At 43.5% G+C, this 24,392-nt stretch overlaps 1 protein-coding gene across 5 annotated transcripts in view; it reads right to left on the reverse strand.

Moving 5' to 3' along the window:
• sidt1 (SID1 transmembrane family member 1) overlaps positions 1-21,180 on the reverse strand; it is a 111,371-nt gene extending 90,191 nt beyond the window's left edge. The window contains exon 1 of one of the 5 annotated variants that reach the window (XM_062971313.1): positions 20,705-21,180. In XM_062971313.1, coding sequence (XP_062827383.1) covers positions 20,705-20,878 — 174 coding nt within the window. In that variant the 5' untranslated portion in view covers positions 20,879-21,180. Of the gene's footprint in view, positions 1-18,149; positions 18,320-20,704 lie in introns of those variants that run through there. The other 4 variants (XM_062971312.1, XM_008120473.3, XM_008120474.3 and 1 more) reach the window with 4 other exon arrangements.
• Positions 21,181-24,392: the final 3,212 nt, after the last annotated feature.

Raw genomic sequence — 24,392 nt, forward strand, 5'->3', positions numbered from 1 at the left:
AACGGTTTATCAATGTCTGGATGGATTAGTATATTGTCAGCTTGGAAACTAGATTTCAACTGTAGAAACGCTTCGTGAGCCTCCCGTCCCCATACAAACGGCTGCTTCTTACGTAAGAGTTGTGTTAAAGGTACAGTAAGTTTGGCAAAGTTTGGGATGAACTCTCGATAGTAGTTAGCGAATCCCAAGAATCGCTGTACATCTTTTTTAGACTTGAGTTCTTGCCACGAGTTGACCGCGTCAACTTTGTGCGGGTCCATTTTTAGTTCCTTTCCCGAAACTACATGTCCCAGGAACTCAACTTCAGACACGTGAAATACACATTTGGAAGCCTTAGCAAAAAGCCCATTACCCCGTAGACGTAGTAATACCTGCCTTACATGCTGCTGGTGTTCCTTTTCATCCTTAGAGAAAATCAATATATCGTCCAAATAAACCACTACAAATTGATCAATTAAGTCCCTAAATACATCATTTATGAATCTTTGGAAGACAGCAGGTGCATTGCATAATCCGAAAGGCATCACACGGAACTCGTGACATCCGAAACACGTGTTAAATGCCGTCTTCCATTCGTCACCTTCCCGTATTCTAATCAAGTTATATGCCCCCCGTAGATCAAGTTTAGTAAAGATCTTCGCTCCTTGCACTCTCGATAATAGTTCCGAAATCAAAGGTAGCGGGTATCTATCACGAATGGTGTGTTTATTAAGAACCCGGTAATCGCATACTAGTCTAAGCTCCCCTGTCTTTTTAGCCACAAAGAACACAGGTGCAGCAGTTGGAGAGCTAGATGGGCGAATAAACCCTTTGGCTAGGTTCTCGTCAAGAAATTCCCTCAAGGCTTGTCTTTCTGGCACCGTTAAAGCGTACAACCTTCCTGCTGGTAACTTGGCGCCCTCTATTAATCTAATTGCGCAATCGTATGGCCTATGAGGCGGCAACTTATCCGCTTCCTTCTTACAAAACACATCTTGAAATTCCCTATATTCAGTAGGTACACCCTCCATGTCACTCTGAGAGGAATTTAAAGCAAAACATCCTTGTCTTCTAAAAGCTATAGTACGATTCACCCAATCCACTTGAGGGTTTACTAAAGTTAACCAATCCATTCCAAGGATTACATTGTATCTTGGCAACCGTGTAATGTCCCATACAAACTTTCCAGTTACCCCTTGTACCTCCCACGTTAATTCTGAGGTTTCACGATTAACCACCCCAGACTCCAGTAGTTTCCCGTCCGCTCCTTCCACCCATATATCACATGTTTTACGTACTGTAGGAAGCCCATGCTTCCTCGCAAACCCAACATCCACATACGAGACCGTAGCCCCTGAGTCCAGCAGTGCCAGAGTAGAAGCAAGTTCTTTTCCCCCAACAGATAAGGAAATGGGTACAAAAACATGTTTCTTCCCCTCAAGTGACTGCTTTATAAGCCCTAATGCGTTGGACTCACGTCGCACTAGGGCTGACCTTTTCCCGAAAGCTGAGAAGGCTTAACATTACAATTTCTAGCAAAATGCCCAGCAGTCCCGCAATACAAACATAATCCCAATTGCCTTCTACGGTCTTTTTCTGCCGTTGACAACTTTCTAAACACCCCGAGTTCCATTGGCTCCTCTCCCTTTGCCACAGGTGCCCTAGGCGCAGATACAGATGGCGCATACATTGCTCTAGACTGTTTGCGAGATTCGAACCGGGCGTCTAAACACAAAACTTTAGCCACCAAAGCGTCCCAGTTTTCTGCCGGCTCTAAACGCGCCAATTCATCCTGGAGATAATCATTCAAACCAGCAATAAACAAAAGCATAAACGCGTTCTCTCCCCAGTCTAGTTGATGACGAAAAGAGTTAAACTTATTTAAATAATCCAAAACAGACCCCTTTCCCTGTTTTAACCAATACAGAGCCCAGCTAGCATTCTCCATACGGAGGGGATCCCCAAAAGTGTCAGATAGTAATTTCTTGAAATCATCTAAATTGTCCTTGACTGGGTCATTTCCCAAAATCAAATTAGTGGCCCATTGTCCCGCAGGACCGGTCAACAGACTCAAAATAAATGCCACCTTACTGGTGTCCGTAGGAAAAGCTTGTGCGCTAATCTGAGAAAAATAAAGTTCAATTTGTGCCAAAAAAGTGGGCAATTTGTTTCGAGACCCATCAAAACGCTCCGGAGTCATTACATGTCCTTTAGCTGGCTGTGCTGCTTGTGCAGCATAAAATGCAGCCTGCAGCTGGTCAAAACGGGCCTTAAGTTCCTCCATCGTCTTCTTGACGTGGAAACCTCACTAGAAAAACTTTCTTTTTAGGGCGTTGGGCAATCTGTCAAAGACAGAACGCTCCAAGTAGAATACAACACAGTTTATTGAGGTTACAGAACTAAAAATTGCCCGTAGGAAACAAAGGACTAGGCAAACACTTGTCTTCAGTGTGAAAAGTAACAAAAATAACTTCGTTTGAGTCTAGATAGTTCAAAAGAATAAACCGGATTAAACAGAAGTTTAATCCGGATTAAAACAAAGGTGCTTACTTCAGCCTGGCAATTAAACAAACAAAAACTGGTTAACAAAAGGTCAAAATGAACACAAAACCCAGCAGCAGATTCCCCTCTGCTACTCAAGAGCTACAGAAGGATTGGGGGAAATCCAACCCCAAATAGGGAAACAAGTTGTCCAGGAACACCTGGCCACTCTAAACGAATTCAAGTCCCCAGGGCCAGATCAGCTACACCCAAGAGTACTGAAGGAACTAGCGGAAGTTATTTCAGAACCACTGGCAATTATCTTCGAGAGTTCTTGGAGAACGGGAGAAGTCCCAGCAGATTGGAGGAGGGCGAATGTGGTCCCTATCTTCAAGAAGGGAAAAAAGAACGACCCAAACAATTACCGTCCCGTCAGCCTCACATCAATACCAGGCAAAATTCTGGAAAAGATCATTAAGGAAGTGGTCTGCGAACACTTAGAAACAAATGCGGTCATTGCTAATAGTCAACACGGATTTACCAAAAACAAGTCATGCCAGACTAATCTGATCTCTTTTTTCGATAGAGTTACGAGTTGGGTCGATACAGGGAATGCTGTGGATGTAGCGTACCTGGATTTCAGTAAGGCCTTCGACAAAGTCCCCCACGACCTTCTGGCAAACAAACTAGTAAAATGTGGGCTAGACAAAACTACGGTTAGGTGGATCTGTAATTGGCTAAGCAAACGAACCCAAAGGGTGCTCACCAATGCGTCGTCTTCATCATGGAAAGAAGTGACAAGTGGAGTGCCGCAGGGCTCCATCCTGGGCCCGGTTCTGTTCAACATCTTTATTAACGACTTAGACGAAGGGTTAGAAGGCACGATCATCAAGTTTGCAGACGACACAAAACTGGGAGGGATAGCTAACACTCCAGAAGACAGGAGCAGAATTCAAAACGATCTTGACAGACTAGAGAGATGGGCCAAAACTAACAAAATGAAGTTCAACAGGGACAAATGCAAGATACTTCACTTCGGCAGAAAAAATGGAAATCAAAGATACAGAATGGGGGACGCCTGGCTTGACAGCAGTGTGTGCGAAAAAGACCTTGGAGTCCTTGTGGACAACAAGTTAAACATGAGCCAACAATGTGATGCGGCTGCTAAAAAAGCCAATGGGATTCTGGCCTGCATCAATAGGGGAATAGCGTCTAGATCCAGGGAAGTTATGCTCCCCCTCTATTCTTCCTTGGTCAGACCACACCTGGAATACTGTGTCCAATTTTGGGCACCACAGTTGAAGGGAGATGTTGACAAGCTGGAAAGCGTCCAGAGGAGGGCGACTAAAATGATTAAGGGTCTGGAGAACAAGCCCTATGAGGAGCGGCTTAAAAAGCTGGGCATGTTTAGCCTGCAGAAGAGAAGGCTGAGAGGAGACATGATAGCCATGTACAAATACGTGAAGGGAAGTCATAGGGAAGAGGGAGCAAGCTTGTTTTCTGCTGCCCTGCAGACTAGGACACGGAACAATGGCTTCAAACTACAGGAAAGGAGATTCCACCTGAACATCAGGAAGAACTTCCTCACTGTGAGAGCTGTTCGACAGTGGAACTCTCTCCCCGGGGCCGTGGTGGAGGCTCCTTCCTTGGAGGCTTTTAAGCAGAGGCTGGATGGCCATCTGTCGGGGGTGCTTTGAATGCGATTTCCTGCTTCTTAGCAGGGGGTTGGACTAGATGGCCCATGTGGTCTCTTCCAACTCTACTATTCTATGATTCTATGATTCTATGAGAAGTAACTCGGGCTGTTGCTCCTCCGTGCAACGGGCGAAAACCAGGTCCAGGCACTTCAATCAGGGTAACGACGGTCAGCGGGGTCCCAATCCGGTCCGAGGTCGAAAGCCAAATGCAGACGTCTAGGTTCCACAAGTTCCACCGATAGCCACAGAAGGGTTAGTCCAGAGTCGTAGTCAGTCAGTCAGTCCAGCGTCAATCCAGAGTTGTCAATAATGTCCGTCAAAAAGACGACGGAGGTCCAAGCCATCAAGATTAAACACAAGTTGCACAGGAAAAGCCCACACAGTTCCTCCCGCCGTCTATGCCCAGTGTCCTTGGTAACTTACGTATACAGCAAACGAATCACACCTGTCTTCAGGAAGTTCCCCAACAAGAGCCCAAGCGTTCGTCCAGATTACCTTGCCCAACGCAATTAGCCATTGATTCTAAACCCCATTTTATGCCAGTTCATAACTCCTCATCGCTGTCAGCTGCTATCCTAATTCCAGGTGCCTCCTCATCATCATCCTCATCAGAACTAACACACCTTTGACTACGCCCCACAGCATCCCCAGCTGTGGATCCCGTTCCATCCCTCCAGCCCGTCCACGGGTCCGATCCTGCAACCCGCCAGTCGCCTCCCATGCTATCATTACCAGGAACACCCAAATCCTCCCTCACACGAGTCCATTCCATGTCATCCTCCTCTGAGCTAACCATCTCTTCCTCCATTCCCTCGGTAAAACCCTCGAAGGAGTCTTCGTCAGTTGGTTCTGCAAATAAGTCCCGGAGCCGCTTCCTTTCACGCTCCTCAAAAGAGTCTGACTCTCGAGGAGTCTTACGACCTCGTCTCCTAGTATCGGAGCCAGAAGGCTCAACCATAACACAAGACCTTCAGCTTTGTCACAGTAGATATTCATGTGAATGCCAGATAGTTCACTTACTTTTCAAATTATTTTCATATGTGAAAACAATAGTTTTGAATTAGATTAAAATGCTCTCACTTTGCTTTCCAACTTCAGTTGTAGATAAAAATATATAATTTCCTCCAATTGAAACCAGTTGAGCACAACTCCTGCCAACTGTTGTTTTCTTTTCATCGAAACAACTCAATACAATGTACCTGCTCCTTTTACTTTCATAACAGACCCTTAATTTAGAATTTCAATTTAACCTACATTCAGAAAACAAATTTCAACATGTATAAGTCATTTTTTCACTTGGAAGGGATCAAGTACTGCCTCACCCTCAGTCATGACAGAGCAAGTTCGGCCTGTTTTCACTGTGCCTTCCTTTGGCATGTAACTCATAAAAGCTGTCCAGCGGTCATTAGAAAAATACTTTGCACTGGAAAAATGACTTTGCATCTGTTAAGAAGACTATTGATGAGCAAAAAAGTATAATTAGCATTAAAAGAAGCCAAATTTACAGTTATCTCTCCATATGCAGTTTCGGCATCCATGGATTCAATCACCCATGGCTTTCTCACCTGTTTTCTGTGCCTCACCCATATTCACCATACTGCCATTGTATTCTTGCTGCCACCAGAACTACTGAACTAATAATACCTATGCCAGCATAGGTACACTAGGCAATTGAATCTCAGTCTCTTGGAGCTTTCTAGCACGCACTCCTACAGGGGTTATATATACTACACGTTTGTGAAGAAGAGGGATAGATATTTTCTCTATCTATATACTTACTCTACAATCTTAAACACATTTGCTAAATAGTAAAAGCTCAGTTTAACACATTTAGACTTAATTTTAAGCAAACATACATAACATTGCATTGCTAATTAACTTAATTAGTGCAGTTCCTGGACCCATCAGCAGTAATAATATTCAATAGCATTATTGTCTAAATGTCCACTTAGCTCATATTCATAGCTAATACCTACAATAAAAAAACAGGAGAAGAAAGCGATTGAACTTGTTTATTAATGGCTGAGATGATGGAATTTGCAAATTTGTATTGTTGCTTTCTTCCAAAGGCATAAGGAAAATGTCCCAATTTGCTGTTTAGCCATGCAATGATTAGAATAATAGATTAATTTCTATTATATTTAGTAAACGGAATAAAATAGTAAAAAAATAATTTTAACAGTATTTATCAATTTTAAAATATGTTTATTGGAAAATTATGTATATATCCCTTGTGCTTCTAAGGGCCCTTCCAATCAGCCATATAACCCAGAATGTCAAGGCAGAAAATGCTACTATATCTGCTTTGAACTGGGAGTCCACACTGCCATATATCTGTTTCCCCCTGGGGGAGAAGAGCAGTATATAAATTAAATAAATAAATAAATATATTCCAGTTCAAAGCAGAAAATGTGGGATTTTATTCAGCTGTGTGGAAGGGGCCTTAGATATCACAAACACATCATTTTCTGCATGAGATGTGTGATTTCAGATGAAAAGGGCTTGCTACAAATCAACTGATATTCAGGTTGATTACAAACAAAGCAGGTCTATTCAAAGTTCTGAAATTCCAAGAGTATTTCAGCAAAGAGAATAATCCAATTTAAACAATTAAGCAAAATCATGTTTAGAAAATTTCCATACCACACCAACAAAATTGGCTCATCAGAGCAATATCCAAAACCAGGTTCAACAGTACATACAGGAAATAAACGCATACGAAAACAGCCGTTAGATGAAAGGAAAATAAATAGCTCCAATAAATCAGACAACATGTGGCACTGCCTTTAAAAAAGGCATCTGAATGAGGAAGGACATTATTAAAATCTTGCTACGTATACTCAAAAAGACCTCAGGCACCCATCAAGACTGCCACATCCAGACACAAGAGCCATGCAGCCCTAGTGAAAAACAAAAACAAAAACAAGCAGCAGTTATAGCATATTTCAATATAAACTAGACAGTCTAACTAAACCAAAGTTCAAACAAGGCCAGGACTAAATATAGTTCTATTTTAGCAAGGGCCACGCTGTACTCTTAGGGAATTGGAAATGTTTACTAAAAATAAAAACTTTTGGTGTAGATGAATGCAGTGTTGGTTCACTTTTGGTTCTTTTAAGTGATCGTTCAGATTTATCTGTTTTTTTAAATCAGCACTCGGGGCCCCATCTACCCTGACTATTTAATATAGCTCCAAACCAATTTGAAATTGCAACATACACTCCATCAATGCATACGGCAGCATGAATTAAAAGATACATAGCAAATGCATTAAAGTCGTCAGAAAACCCAAGGCAGCAGATCCCAATATATCTCAGATTCCAGGATGAAATCAGCTCTGTAGATTGTGGACCACATTGTAGACACCTGCCCTTGGTGAAACAGTTTGTAGGATTCAAAACATGCCTCAATTAGGCTTATTGACACCTTGGGGAGAATAACTGATTACCTCTACTTTGAATTGTCACTTTTCCTCCTCTCCACTTTTTATGCCTCTGGAGCACTGGTGCACATCTCTTCTGGATATAAGGGGGGGGGGGGGGGGCACAGAGCAATTTGAGACTAGATTCTGTAGTTGGTGCATTATAGTGTCAATGTAGAAGAGTCCTAGGCCTAAAGATTACACAGTGAGTCCTGCTACTAGGGGACATGCTCTTTCTTTCATTCCAAGGGGGGCTTTATTTAGATCTTCTTCTTAATATACTACCCACTGTCCATCCATGATGAAGAATACCATAGGGCTCAAATGACCTCCACATTTAAGTCCAGGACAATTCAGAAGTTGAGCTCCAGTGCCCCCCTCCCCTGAGACAGGCCTTTTCATATATTTATTTATTTGCTTATTTCATTTACCGTGGTCTATATAAGATGCTAGTTCTGACCTTTAAAACTCTTTACGGCCAGGGCCCATCGTACCTTAGGGACCGTCTCTCCTTCTCCCATCATCGGAGGTTGCAACGACCATCCCAACGAGACTTACTTTATGTACCGGGTCCTAGAAAAGTGCACTTGGAAAGGACCAGACGCAGAGCTTTTTCTATTTCTGCCCCTGCCTTATGGAATGCCTTGCCGCCCTATATGAGAGCCATGCGTGAGTTAGGGCCTTTTACCCTAGCACTCAAGACCTGGCTCTTTACTAGAGCTTTTAACCTATGTTAATTTTATCAATATTTGTATGTATATATTTTTATCCTTTACAATTTTATCTTGTAAATCGCCTAGAGCATCGTGGATGGAGGGCGATTAATAAGTTTTTTTTGTTTTTTGTTTTTTTGTGTCAGGAGCAACCAGAGTTGCTTCTGGAGTGAGAGAATTGGCCGTCTGCAAGGACGTTGCCCAGGGGACGCCCGGATGTTTTGATGTTTTTACCATCCTTGTGGGAGGCTTCTCTCATGTCCCCGCATGGAGCTGGAGCTGATAGAGCTCATCCACACTCTCCCCAGGTGGGATTCGAACCTGGCAGCTTTCAGGTCAGCAACCCAACCTTCAAGTCACTTAGTCCACTACGCCATCTGGGGTCTCCGATAATAAGTAATTAAATGATGATGATGATGATGATTTATATACCACTTTTCTTACTCAAAGAGGTTCACAACATAGTAAATGGCAAAGATTCAATGCCATATAAAAGAACATTGCAAGTCTAAAAGCAATCACATATTAAATTAAATCATATAAATTAAATCATTAAAAACAATACAAACCATCAATATAACCATAAAGCATTAAAACATTAAGCGTTAAGACATTTAAACATTGCATCGATCCTGGTTTCCTTTAGCTGCTTGCATATTGCTGTCATTTGTCTAATGCCTGCTTGCACAGCCAAGTTTTGAGTTGTTTCCTGAATATATGGTAACTTGCCTCACCAGCATTTGAGATAAACTAGCCAGGGCTACAGAAAGCAGGCAAGTTTGCAAGGGAGGCGAAGTGTGAGAGACCAAGCTGACAAAGCACCTCATATATAGTGATAATGCAGAAAAGTAACAATACATTCTGCACACAAGTAAATTTACCTGGTGCTGAAATGATTGTGCTTTGATATGACAGCTGTGTAGAAGACAAAGGTGTTCTTTCCTCATAATATACTAGAACCGAGGATCATCCAGTGAAATTGACTGATGGGAGTTTAAAGAAGAACTGCCTTGCACAATACAAAACTCAGCCATGGGATGCACTAGCACCATATGTAACAACAGTCAGAAATTTAGAAGGTAATCAGACATTTATAGTATCAGTTATTACTAGTGTAATTCATTCCAATTTCTTTCTGTACTCATTTCTAGGGAATACAAGAAGGAGGCTGTTATTGCCTTTGAAGCCGAAAATTTGAGGGAAGTCTGGCAAGCTCTGCTAACTGCGAATGTTGTGTCAGAAATCAGGATCTCACTAAGATGAAGACAAATGACAGAAGTTTTACTCAACCTGCAGAAGGCACACTTGTACTGCAATCCGGGCCGTAGCCAGAAAAAAATTTTGGGAGGGGGTTTGAAAATTTCAGGGGGAGGGGGGGTTTGAACCCCTAGCACCCCCCTCCCCCAATACAAACCTGTCAATATCTGCTTGAGATAGTGCCAGGAGGGACTCTTAATGTTTTGCATCTCATAGACTTAGCATGGGGATTTGGTTAACCGTTAAAATTCATGAGTAACCCAGGTTTTTTTTATAACCTGAAAAATTTCGGGGGGGGGGGGGGGTTTGAACCCCTAACCCCCCCCCCCCTTGCTACAGGCCTGACTGCAGTGGGTACTCAAAGAGCACATGTCTAAAGCACAAGAAAAAATTAGGCATCTTTATGCATTTTTTGTGTGTCAGGAGCGATTTGAGAAATTGCAAGTTGCTTCTGGTGTGAGACAATTGGCTGTCAGCAAGGATATTGCCCAGGGGACACGCGGATGTTTTTGATGTTTTACCATCCTTGTGGGAGGCTTCTCTCATGTCCCTACATGGAGCTGGAGCTGACAGAGGGAGTTCATCCGCACTCTCTCCGGAAATTACTGTCTTTATACATAAGCGTTTCCATACATTAAATTTGCTACGGTTCAAAATTCCCTCCCATTCCCCTGATTGGTCAGTGTCAGAAAGTCTGCTGGCATTTCTCAGGCCTCTGATTGATAGAGAGTTGGGCCCTAGCCTGTGCATGCACTGATTGGCGGAGGAAGCAATTGGCGGAGGAAGCCAGGGATCCCCTTCCAGTCGGACTGGAAAGCCCTGGGGCCTCCAATGAGCTAATGGAGGTGGTTTCTGGGGTGGGGAGGTCTCCAGGAGGCAGAGTCCATCCTGGGTGTGTAGCAATGGAATGCTGAGAACAATAACAGTCCGGAAAGATGAATGATGGGAATATGCAGTCACCGGGTCCTAGATGCGAGGACAATGAGTGTTGGGTTCCCCAGACATCTTCCCATGCTGAGAAGACAAAGAAAAAGTCTCAGAAATGTCTAGTGGAGATGAGTCTCTTCCTGGGTCTTTGTCCAGCAGATAGCTGAGATCCCCTGCAGGGAACTTCTGGGTGACAAGCGGATGGCCCCCCAATGGCTGTCAGGAAGGTTCTTTGTCCAACAGATTATGGTCTTGTCCACGTTTCCCACACAGGGTGTGAAAGGAATTTCTAGAATGGCTGAGATTGCTCAAGAGGTGATTAGAATTCATTCTGGTCTGCCTTCTATTTCATATAGTTCAAAAATAATAAAATAAGATAAAAATAGAGTTCACGTGCTGTTTTAGTATAAGTTCAGAGGTGAAAATAAGGGCGAGGGAAGAGGGGTCTTATCTTGGCTACATGTAGGACAGGAAAGGTTATTCTCTTTATTTGTTGTTAATTCATTCCTCTATGCTCATGTGCATATTCACAGAAGGGAAAAAGAAAAGAAAAAATAGGAAAAATGATATTTTGTATAGGAGATACTCTAGTTATGGAGGTACACGGTACACTGTAGTCATCTATGAGCTGGGTTTTCACTTGGGTGATTGCACTAGAAGTTAATGGAGCCATAGAGCGATCTCCAGCAGAGTTCTGGATGATCGCTGATGTGGACCAGCTCAGGCTGAACAGCTGAGCTGGGATGTGTGCGTGCATGGTGAGCTGGGCTTAATGGAGTTGGGGGATTTGCTGCTGGTCTGGGGATGGTCGAAGGGGACTTGAGGGGCAGAGGCCAATGTAGTTTGTCCTGGCCTCGCGTCCTTGGGAAACTATTATTTCCATGATGGCAGGACTATGTTTCTCTTTTTTGAAGGGGTGGGGGTGATCGTGTGCAATAATACCTTCATGTTCTTGCTCCAGTGTACGTCCCACATGCATCTTCTTGATATTGGACTAGCTAGACTTTTGGTTTGATCCAGAATAGTGCTTATGCTGGTGGTTTTCAACCTGTGGGTCCCCAGATATTTTGGCCTTCAATTCCCAGATATCCTAACAGCTGGTAAATTGGCTGGGATTTCTGGGAGTTGTAGGCTACCTGGGGACTCACTGGCTTATGCCTTTTACACTAGCCTACTTTATAGGAATCCTGTAAATATTACTGAGAACATAGCTTGGATTCTGTTGATTAGTTTCAACTAGAATAAACAACATTCAATACATTTTGAAAAGTTAGTCAACATGTAGGTAAGTCCTATTGATTAAATGGATCTACTCTAGTTAGGACTCATGGCTGAATTCAGGACAGTATATGCAGATCAGTAACTACTCATATCCAACTCATAAGGTCTTAGCATTTAGTATCAGGAGTTGGTTCAAGAGGAAGTGCTTTTCTCCATGACTCTAATGAGGGCAATTATTTTCCAAGACCCTCCCAACAAACCATTCATCTTATAACTCAGCATTAACCACCAGCGGTATTAGTAGTTGAAAATACAATAATAGCACTTACAGGACATCTGGCTTATTCTTTCCAATACCAATTCCAACACTAACAAACTCCTTTAAAGTGTAAACTTAAAAAATGTTACAAATTAAATGAAAAGGTGCAGCCTTCATTAGTAGTTTGTGTGCCACATGCAGGAATGTGCTACGGTAGCAATTAAAATTGTATTGTTTAATAGCAATTAAAACAATCAAATGGGAAAAAGTGCACCTTAGATTCAATAAAATACAATATATAACACACACCACCCCCACAGACACACCTATTGTGCACAGAACTTTAGTGTGAGCATGGCCATCATCTGGTTAATCCCACACATACACCCTGGGCTCCTCATAAAAAAAGCTGTTACGACAAAATAGATAGGTGGCACTAGCGGTAGAACTCATTGGGAAAAAATAGTGAATTGAGCAACCGGACTCCTTTACAGTTCAGCACTCTTTCTAACATTAATACAATGGAAGACGAGTACCTGTTTGTCAGCTACAGGACCAACCCATACAAAATTCATTTCTGGGATGAATAATGACAAACAAATTTCCCTTATCAAGCTGCAGTGATCCACCAGTCCCAACATCAAGTGGCCAGTGATTGAGTGATACACACAATACTGGACGGAGAGAAAGAAGGAGCAATGTAGTTTGCTTCATGCATGAAAATTTCATTCTAGAGTCCTTCTTACCCTTTTCACCATATGTAAGTTAAAGGTTTCCCCTTGACATTAAGTCTAGTTGAGTCCAACTCTGGGGAGTGGGGCTCATCTCAATTTCAAAGCTTGTACACGCCTTCTAGGCCATGTGGCTGGCATGACTGCATGGAGCATGGTTACCTGCCCACCGAAGCAGTACCCACATTGGCATGTTTTTGAACTGCTAGGATGGAAGAAGCTGGGGCTAACAATGGGAGCTCACTCCGCCCTGCGAATTTGAACCGCCAACTTTCCGGTCAGCAAATTCTGCAGCTTAGCGGTTTAATCTGCTGCGCCACTGTGGCCCCCTACCATAGTCTAAGGATAGGAATATATTCCCTTTCACTGTTACTCTGCATCTGCCTCTCAAATGTATACTGCTTCAAAACATTTAGCTGAAATAATACACCTTCTCCGATTCTTGGAGGAGAAAAAGATCCATGACTCTACATTTTGGACTAGGAATTACAGAGTCGCAAGTTTTGTTCCCTGGCAAATGAATCCAGTATCTTAATCTGATCAATTAGCAGATCTGTTGTGACAGATAAAAATGTCTGTTTGAAGAATGGCAGCTATTGGACAATCCACAGGGAAGAAAGCAAGTTGAGAATGGCTGTCCATGAGGTAGGTGTTCAAATCAATTCCAGCCTCCCTCCCTCTCTTGCTCTCTCTCCCCCTCTCTCTTCATGAAGCCAAACATACCAGGAATAAAAACCACACAAGATCAACTAACCCAAAGTTCCTCAAAGCACACAAGAGCAAAGCGGACAGCACTTCCAAAGTGGACAAGATCACGAAGCACCATGTCTGCTCCCTTGAGCTCTAAAGCCCTGTACTCTGGTACTAGCGCTCCATCTAGCGATTGTTCTTAACTCAAAACACTGCTTGTATGTCAAAGCAAAACCCATGCCAAGCAACAGCTCTTAACTTAAAATGCTGTTAGAATCATAGAATCACAAGAGACCTCATGGGCCATCCAGTTCAACCCCCTGCCAAGGAGCAGGAAAATCGCATTCAAAGCACTCCGGACAGATGGACATCCAGCCTCCAAAGGAGGAGCCTCCACCACACCCGGGGGCAGAGAGTTCCACTGCCAAACAGCTCTCACAGTGAGGAAGTTCTTCCTAATGTTCAGGTGGAATCTCCTTTCCTGTAGTTTGAAGACATTGTTCTGAATCCTTCTGCAGGGAAGCAGAAAACAAGCTTGCTCTCTCCTCCCTATGAGTTCCCCTCACATATTTAGACATGGCCCTCATCATGTTTCCTCTCAGGCTTCTCTTCTGAAGGCTAAACATGCCAGCTCTTTACGCCACTCCTCATAGGGCTTGTTCTCCAGACCCTTGATCATTTTAGTTGTCCTCCTCTGGACACATTCCAGCTTGTCAATGTCTCCCTTTAATTGAAGTGCCCAGAATTGGACATAGTGTGATTCCAGGTGTGAGCTGACTAAGGCAGAATAGAGGTGTACTGGATCTAGACACTAGACTCCTATTTATGCAGGCCAAAATCCCATTGGCTTTTTTAGCCGCCACATGACATTGTTGGATCATGTTTAACTTGTTGCATACCATTTTTTCTGCTTAAGTGGAGTACTGCATTTGTCCGTTTTTGAACTTCATTTTGTTAGTTTCGGCCTTAAGCATATGTGTGTGTGTGTGTGTGTGTGTGTATACATATATATATATATATATATATATATATATACACACACACACACACAATATAATTTACAATAATATATAATAATTATAACATATTGTATATACATATAATATTCATAATATTATATTGTAATATGATATAATACTACTAATACAATATAATAATATTAATTATATATTATATTTTACATGTAATATTAGTAATACAGTAGAGCAGGGGTACTCAAACTTTTTAAGCAGAGGGCTGGTCCACAATCCTTCAGACTGTTGAGGGGCCAAATTATCATTTGAAAAAAACAAACAAAAACAAATTCCTATGCACACTGCACATGTCTTATTTGTAGTGCAAAACAACAACAATAACAATGAAAGACTAATACAATATTTAAAAATGAAAATAATTTTAACCAACATAACCCTATCAGGATTTCAATAGGAAGTGTGGGCCTGCTTCTGGCCAATGAGATAGTCAGGTTAATTAGGATTGTTGTTGTTGTGTGTCTTCAAGTCAATCCAGACTTTGGGCAAGCCTAAGTCCAAAATTATTTATTTATTCATTTACTACATTTATTTACTACATTTATATCCCACCCTTCTCACCCTGAAGGGAACTCAGAGCAGCTGTATGTACATACAATATATTATATTATTAGCATAGCAAAATACTAGCATTATATATTACTATATTGAACTATGTCACTATATTGTAATATTATATGTAATATATAACATATAATTAATATTATTATATGGTATTATTATTAGTATTATATTGTATAAAATGATAATGTTATTATCAATATCATATGCATATACAATATATTATATTATTAAAACTGATATAAAATATTATATTATAAATGAGGGCGGGGGGCAGGTAAATGACCTTGGAGGGCCGCATCCGGCCCCCGGGCCTTAGTTTGGGGACCCCTGCAGTAGAGTCTCGCTTATCCAACGTAAACGGGCCGGCAGAACGTTGGATAAGCGAATATGTTGGATAGTAAGGAGAAATTAAGGAAAAGCCTACTAAACATCAAATTAGGTTATGATTTTACAAATTAAGCACCAAAACATCATGTTACACAACAAATTTGACAGAAAAAGTAGTTCAATAAACAGTAATGCTATGTAGTAATTACTGCATTTACGAGGTTTCACACCAAAATATCACGATGTATTGAAAACATTGACAACAAAAATGCGTTGGATAATCCAGAACGTTGGGTAAGCGAGACTCTACTGTAATATCACAATATATTGATACAGTACAATATAGTAATTTATTTCTAGTATTGTACTATGCTAATAATATAATATTGTATGTAAATTTAATTTGTAAGCTGCTCTGAGTCCCCTTCGGGGTGAGAAGGGCGGCATATAAATGTAGCAAATAAATAAATAAATAAGCAGAGGTTCCACTGTATTTCAATGGGATGTATGGACCTGATTTTGGCTGATGAGATAGTCAAGTGAATTTGGATTGTTGTTGCTGCTTTGTGCCTTCAAGTCATTTCAGGATCGGCCGACTAAGTGGGGAAATGACCTTGGAGGGCTTCATCAGGATCCCTGCTCTAGACCTGCTGTAGTGCAGCGTTTCTCAACCTGGGGGTTGGGACCTCTAGGGGGGATCGTGAGGGGGTGTCAGAGGGGTCGCCAAAGACTATCAGAAAACATATGGTCTTAGGAACCCCTTTGGCAGAGAAGGCTGAGCATCTCTTTGTCTGTCCTTCTTTTTCTTTTTGGAAACAGGCAGCAAATCCTCCCACCAAAAACCCAATTTGCCCAATTCTACTGTTGGTGGGTTTCAAGGGGCTCTTTGATTGTAGGTGAACTCAGAGCCGGCCCTAGGCAATTTCCAAGTGTAAGCAAGCAGCATTTTGGTGCCCCCCCTCCTGAAACCAATCACTGAAAAATAAAAGGTAGAATGTAGAGGTGAATAGAATATATATGTGTGTGTGTGTTATAGTCCCTGCATATGTGTTTGTGTATGTGTGTATATGTATGTATGTGTGTGTGTGTGTGTGTGTGTATGTATACATACACATACACACAATGTGGAGAATATGTGGAAAGGTAGATAGATAAGTAGGGAGCCACAGTGGAGGAACCTTCCCAGGAGCAAAGCCTAATAATAATAATAATAATAATAATAATAATAATAATAATAATAATAATCCGAAAATACAACACACAGTCCTAGACACTTGGGAAGTGTTCGACTTGTGGTTTTGTGAAACGAAATCCAGCATATCTATCTTGTTTGCTGTGCCATACAACGTCGTTGTGTCAATAATAATAATAATAATATAAAAATCATCCCTTGCAATATCCAAGATGGCTCACTGCTACAGAATCTTGGGAGCTGTAGTTTGGTATGGTACCATTATTGGCAGAGAAAGCTAAGCTGTAGGAGTTGAAATCCAATCATTTATCCTCCCTATAGAATCAATTTTATATGCACTTTTAGCTATGATGTATTTGTGACTTTATTGTGTTGTGTTTTTATTATTGTATATGGCATTGAATATTTGCCTTTGCATTTGGAAGCTGCCCTGAGTCCTTTTGGGGAGAGAGGGCAGGTTAGAACTAAAATAGAATAACAATTATTATTATTATTATTATTATTATTATTATTAAATATCTGGAGGACTAAAGTTTGCCCATGCCTGCTCTATACTGCACTTTCCAGAACTTTCCCATCACAATCTGCTATTGAGCTGGATACATGATTAAGACTATTTCCAGCTTACTGAAGTTGGCTGTATATGTTTTGGCTGAGGGGGCAGAAATTGCCTTAAAGCCATCTTGTGCAGTTTCAAAAACCCAACACTTGAGAACATTTTGCACTATAGCCAGATATTTCCAAGGTCGTACCCAAAGGGATTGCCAAATATACCCTTTTTTGAGATGGATCTAAATCAAGCATGGGCAACCTTTGGCCCTCCAGATGTTTTGGACTTCAACTCCCACAATTCCTAACAGCCAGTATTTGAGAACACAGAAATGCTGGACCACTGTAAGAGCCACCATGTCAGACTACACAGAGAAGCCATTGAAATCCACAAGAAGCACATGGACAATTTCAACAGAAAAGAGGAAACCATGAAAATAAACAAAATCTGGCTACCAGTATTAAAGAAAAGTTAAATCAGGACAGTAAATAAATAACAACACCCAGAAAATGGGAATTCCAGACAGAAAACAATCAGGGCCAGTTAACACCTCCCAACAAAGGATTCCCCCAGGCAGGAAGCAGCCAGGCTTTGAAGCTGCAAGGCTATTCAATGCTAATCAAGGTGGCCAATTGCAACATTCACACTTGCCTCCCACAGACAAGAGTTCTTTCTCCCACCCTGGACCTTCCACAGATATATAAACCCCACTTGCCTAGTTTCCAACAGACCCCATAACCTCTGAGGATGTCTGCCACAGATGTGGGTAAAATGTCAGGAGAGAATGCTTCAGGAACATGGCTATAGAGCCCGGAAAACTCATAGCAACCCAGCCAGTAGGCTGTTGCTGAACAACCTATGCACTTTTAGCATCAAAGGAAAAAATGCCCAGGATTTTCTCACTTAATATACAAACTGTTGGCATGTCTGGGGAAAAAGAATAGAATGCTTCTATACCAGGCAAGGGCAAACTTTGCCCGTGTCTGGTGTTAGGAATTGTGGGAGTTGAAATCCAAAACAATCTGACAGAAAACTGGGAGTTGTAGTTTGGCATGCTACTGGCTCTCTTCTGCAGGGAAGGCTAGGGACTTTTTAAAACTACAACTCACATGATTACATGGCACTGAATCTGTTGCAAGTGAGCTGGTGCCATAATCCTCCTGGAGAGATCTCTTAAAGGGATATCCTCTGGCTCTTAAGGATTCCCATTAGAAAGGCTTGCCTGCCTCAGTTGTTCCCCTTTAAGGCTAACTGGCTCTTGGGTAAGTCTGGAAAGAGCAAAACCAAACCGAGGAAGAGACTTTTTTCCTAAGAGGGAGAAAGAGAAAGAGGCTGGTGCTGGTTCCCTTCTTTCTTCCCTCCCTCCCTGCTTTCTCTCTCTCTCTCTCTCTCTCTCTCTCCCTCTCCGACCTCTCTCTCTCTCTCTCTCTGCGACCTCTCTCTCTCTCTCTGCGACCTCTCTCTCTCTCTCTCTCTCTCTCTCTCTCTCTCTCTCTCCGACCTCTCTCTCTCTCTCTCTCTGCAACCTCTCTCACTCTCTCTCTCTCCCCCCCTCTCTCTGCGACCTCTCTCTCTCTCTCTGCGACCTCTCTCTCTCTCTCTCTCTCTCTCCCCCCGACCTCTCTCTCTCTCTCTCTGCGACCTCTCTCTCTCTCTCTCTCCCTCCCTCCCTCTGCGACTTCTCTCTCTCTCTCTCTCTCTGCAACCTCTCTCACTCTCTCTCTCCCCCCCCTCTCTCTCTCTCTCTGCGACCTCTCTCTCTCTCTCTCTCTCTGCGACCTCTCTCTCTCTCTCTCTCTCTGCGACCTCTCTCTCTGCGACCTCTCTCTCTCTCTCTCTCTCTCTCCCTCTCCCTCCCTCCCTCTGCGACTTCTCTCTCTCTCTCTCTCTCTCTCTCTCTCTGCGACCTCTCAGAGAGAGAGAGAGAGAGAGAGAGAAGCAGGGAGGGAGAGAGAGCCATGCCCACTGCTGCGGAAGGTGGAAGGCTTCAACTGAGCCGGTGATCCCCGTGGGGGGGGGGGGAGGGGGGAGACACCTCAACGGCGCCCCAGGGGACCCTGCGCTCCAAGCGGGGGCCTCACTGGCCTCCATGTTGGACCGGGCCTGGGTGAACTATAAATCCTAGCAAGTACAACTCCTAAATGTCAAGGTCTGTTTTCCTCAAACTCCACCAGTGTTCACAGTTGGGCGTATTGAGTATTCTATTTATTTATTTATTTACAGTATTTATATTCTGCCCTTCTCACCCCGAAGGGGACTCAGGGCGGATCACATTATGTACATATAGGGCAAACATTCAATGCCCATAAACACATCGAACAGAGACAGAGACAACAGACAGACAGACTCAGAGGCAATTTAACTCCTGAGGGGATGTTCGATTCTGGCAGGGGGGAGCAGCTGCTTCTTCATCCACTCTGATGGCACTTCCTCACTTCTTCATTCCAATGTTGTAAATTAGTAAAACCTGCCTCCCCACTTTTTTTAATAAGTGGTACCTTATTTCCTACTTGGTAGATGCAACTATCTTTCGGGTTGCTAGGTCAGCAACGAGCAGGGGCTATATTTTATTTTTAATTGACGGGTGCTCACCCCGCCACGGGCTGGCCTCGAACGCATGACCTCATGGTCAGAGTGATTTATTGCTGCAGCTGTTTACCAGCCTGCGCCACAGTCCGGCCCCAAGCCATGTTTGGTCCAGATACGTCATTGCTTGAGTCCACAGTGCTCTCTGGATGTAGGTAAACTACAACTCCAAAACCCATCAAACCTTTCCAGTATTTTCCTGGAAGTTCTGTGTGCCACGTTTGGTTCACTTCCATCGTTGGTGGAATCCAAAATGCTCTTTGATTGTAGGTTAATACAACTCCCAAATGGACAAAACCAATCCCCCTCCCCACCAGTATTCAAATTTGGGCATATCGGGTATTTGTGCCAAATTTGGTCCCATGAATGAAAATACATCCTGTATATGAGATATTTATATTACGATTCATAACAGTAGCAAAGTGACAGTTCTGAAGTAGCAACGAAAATAATTTTATAAAAAGTGGGGGGGGGGGGGAGTTTAACTAATTTACAACGTTGGAATGAGGAAGTGAGGAAATGCCATCAGAGTGGATGATAAAGCAGCTGCTCCCCCCTGTGGCCAGAATCGAACATCCCCTCAGGAGAAGGTTAAATTGCCTCTGCGTCTGTCTGTCTGTTGTCTCTGTCTCGGTTAGATGTGTTTATGGACATTGAATGTTTGCCCTATATGTACATAATGTGATCCTCCCTGAGTCCCCTTCGGGGTGAGAAGGGTGGAATATAAATACTGTAAATAAATAATAAAATAAATAATTATGGCTTGGGGGTCACCACAACATGAGGAACTGTATTAAACGTGGCATTAGGAGGGTTGAGAACCACTGCTCTAGTGGAATGAGATGATTGGTCTCTCAAATGAGGAAAACATATTACCAAGAGGGATGGGGAGATGGCAAGGGGAGCGGGGAGGAAAGGGCTGGGGCTGGAAAGCCGGGCTCCCTGGCGATGGGCTCAGGTGAGTTGACTGCTTGCCCAGCCCTCCCTTGCGGCCCATTCAAGCCCCTTCTCTCCCTCCCTCCCTCTCTCTCGCCTTTCTGCTTCCCAAGGAGCCTGGGGCGCTCCCTGGGCGGCTCACCTGGCCGGGGAGGGCGCTGTAGTTGAAGGCGTAGAGCTGCTCGGCGGCCCGGCCGACGGCGCCGGCGTAAAGGCGATCGAACTCGGCGGGGCTCTCGCGGCCGCCGTCCCCCGCGCGCCCCCCATCCAGGGCCAGCAACAGCAGCAGCAGCCCGGCCCAGGCCCCCTTCCGCATGGCGCTATCCCCGGGCTGGCGGGGCCAGGGCAGCCTCAACTCATGGCCACGCAGGTGCCTCGCCCACGGACGGACAGACGGACACGGGGAAGGAGCGATGCGAGGGAGGGGGGGGGGGAGGGAGGGAGAGAGAGAGAGAGAGAGAGAGAGAGAGAGAAGGCTGCCTAATGGCAAGCGTCACGCGAGAGCAGCCTCTGCGCAGAGCCTGTCTCACGGCCCCCTTCAAAAGCAGAGCTCCAGGCCGAAAGGGATGCCGCCTGGTTCCGCCACGTGTCCGTTTGCGCCTCGGCCCTTTTCCCCGCCTGCCAAGAGCATCGCCCAGCAGAGTTTGCGCATAGGTTTTACCTATAGGACAAGAGGGATCCTCTCACCTCTGCAGGAGTCTACCGTATCCCATGCAGCTGTGGGCAAGTCTACATAGGGACCACCAAACGCTTGCATTGCCCAAACATGAGTCAAGGAACATGAAAGGCACTGCAGACATATCCAACCAAGGAATTCAGCTATAGCAGAGCACCTGATGAACCAGCCTGGACACAGCATATTATTTGAGAACACAGAAATGCTGGACCACTCTAACAACTACCATGTCAGACTACACAGAGAAGCCATTGAAATCCACAAGTATGTGGACAATTTCAACAGAAAGGAGGAAACCATGAAAATCATCATCATCATCATTTAATTACTTATTAATCGCCCTCCATCCAAGATGCTCTAAGCGATTTACAAGATAAAATTGTAACAGATAAAAATACATACATGCAAATATTGATAAAATTAACATAGATTAAAAGCTCTAGTAAAGAGTCAGGTCTTGAGTGCTAGGGTAAAAGGCCCTAACTCACGCATGGCTCGCATATAGGGCGGCAAGGCATTCCATAAGGCAGGGGCAGAAATAGAAAAAGCTCTGTGCCTGGTCCTTTCCAAGTGCACTTTTCTAGGACCCAGCATATAAAGTAATGAACACAATCTGGCTACCAGTATTTTTTTAAAAAAAATCTAAAATCAGAACAGTAAATAAAGAACAACACCCTGAAAACAGAGGAATTACAGACATGAATCAATCAGAGGCAGTTAACACTTCAGAACAAAGGATTCCCCCAGGCAGGAATGAAGCTGACATGGCCATAAATGCTAATCAAGGCAATTAATCACAACAGACAAGAGTTTTTTCTCCCAACCTGGACCTTATTCCACAGAGGTATAAACCTCCCTTGCTTAGTTTTTCCGATATATCTCACAACCTCTGAGGATGCCTGTCATAGATGTGGGCGAAACATCAGGAGAGAGTGTTTCTGGAACATGGCCATACAGCCCGGAAAATGCACAACCCAGTGATTCCGGTCATGAAAGCCTTCGACAACACGGTTTACATATAGTTTTGTGGTGGGTCGGAAAGAAACAAGGACTTGATTCAGTCGCACGGGTTGATGGCCTCGAAATGACTAGTCCCAAAGGGTCAATCCTGAGCAATTAATTCCGTCTTTTATCCTGCATCGAATTAAGTCCTGACAGCTCATCTATCTATCATATCCATCCATCTATCTGGAGCCCTTAGTGGCGCAGTGGGTTGAACTGCTGAGCTGCTGAACTTGGTGACCAAAATCTGGGTAGCCGGGTGAGCTCCCGCTATTAGCCCCAGCATTAGCCCCGGACAACGCCAGCTCTTTGGCTCAGAAATGGAGATGAGCACCAACCCCCAGAGTCGGACACGACTAGACTTAGGTAAAGGTAAAGATTTTCCCCTGACATTAAGTCTAGTCGTGTCCGACTCTGGGGGTTGGGGCTCATCTCCATTTCTGAGACAAAGAGCTGACGTTTTCCGTAGACACCTCCAAGGTCATGTGGCTGGCATGACTGCATGGAGCGCCGTTACCTTCCTGCCAGAGCGGTACCTATTGATCTACTCCCATGTGCATGTTTTCGAACTGCTAGGTTTGCAGAAGCTGGGGCTAACAGCAGGAGCTCACCCCACTCCCCAGGTTCGAACTGTTGACCTTTCGGGTCAGCAAGTTCAGCAGCTCCGCGGTTTAATCTGCTGCGCCATCAGGGCTCAATGTCTAGACTAGACTTAATGTCAGGGGAAAACCTTTACTTTAGTATCTATCTTTCTCATCCATCTATCACAGTGGTTCTCAATCTGTGGGTCCCCAGATGTTTTGGCCTTCAACTGCCAGAAATCCTAACAGCTGGTAAACTGGATGGGATTTCTGGGATTTGTAGAACAAAACACCTGGGGAACCACAGGTTGAGAACCACTGATATCATACCTATCATTTTTCTATAAAAGATCCTGGGTTACTGTGAGTTTTCTGGGATGTATGGCCATGTTCCAGAAGCATTCTCTCCCATCTATGGCAGGCATCCTCAGAGGTTGCGAGGTCTGTTGGAAACTAGGCAAGTGGGGTTTATCTATCTGGCAATGTGGGACAGCAGAGGATGAATTCGGATTGGTCTCGCCATACTGGGACAGTTGAAGGGTATGCATCCCAAGCTGTGCATTTGGTGCCGAACCACATAAAAAAGTCTCATTGAGTACCAATTGTTGAGTACCAGTTGTCAAAGAAGCCAGATCAAGAGTGGCTATCATTTATATATCATATCCATCCATCTAGTAAGTATCTATCATCTGTCTGTCATATCCATCTAGTATTTATCTATCTTTGTCATATCCATCTATTATTTATCTATCTGTCATATGATCCATCTATTATCTATCTATCTGACATCATCATCTATTTAGTATCCATCTATCATCTGTCTGTCTGTCTATCACAGTGGTTCTCAACCTGTGGGTCCTCAGATATTTTGGCCTTCAACTCCCAGAAATCCTAACAGCTGGTAAACTGACTGGGATTTCTGGGAGTTGTAAGCCAAAAACATCTAGGGACCCATAGCTTGAGAATCACTGGTCTATCATATTCATCCATTTAGTATTTATCTATTTGTCATATCCTTCCTTCTAGTATATATCTAGCTATCATCTTTCTGTCTGTCTGTCTATCATATCCATCCATCTAGTACAGTGGTTCCCGACCTTTGGGACTCCAGGTGTTTTGGACTTTAACTCCCAGAAATCCCAGCCAGCTTACCAGCTGTTAGGAACTGTGGGGGTCCTGGAGGTCCAACAATTGATAACCATTAATCTATCTGTCTATCATATCCATCCATCCATATAGTATTTATCTATCATTTATCTATCTGTCTGTCTGTCTGTCATATCCATCCATCTAGTAACTATCATATCCATCCTTCAAGTATCATTCTATCTATCAATCCTATCTATCTATCTATCTATCTATCTATCTATCTATCTATCTATCTATCTATCTATGCTTATGCTTATGCTTATGCTTATGTGTATTTTCCAGAATGGCTCCCACATCCAGAGAGCCACGTCATCACCAGCAACGATTAATCTGGACCACATCCCCATCATGACCATCTTAAAATACTGGCAGTGTTGGGGATTGACCCAGGATGTTGAGTGCTGTAGTCCACCCGCATCCAG

Source organism: Anolis carolinensis, chromosome 2, assembly GCF_035594765.1.
Source record: "Anolis carolinensis isolate JA03-04 chromosome 2, rAnoCar3.1.pri, whole genome shotgun sequence".
NCBI classification, from domain to species: Eukaryota; Metazoa; Chordata; class Lepidosauria; order Squamata; family Dactyloidae; genus Anolis; species Anolis carolinensis.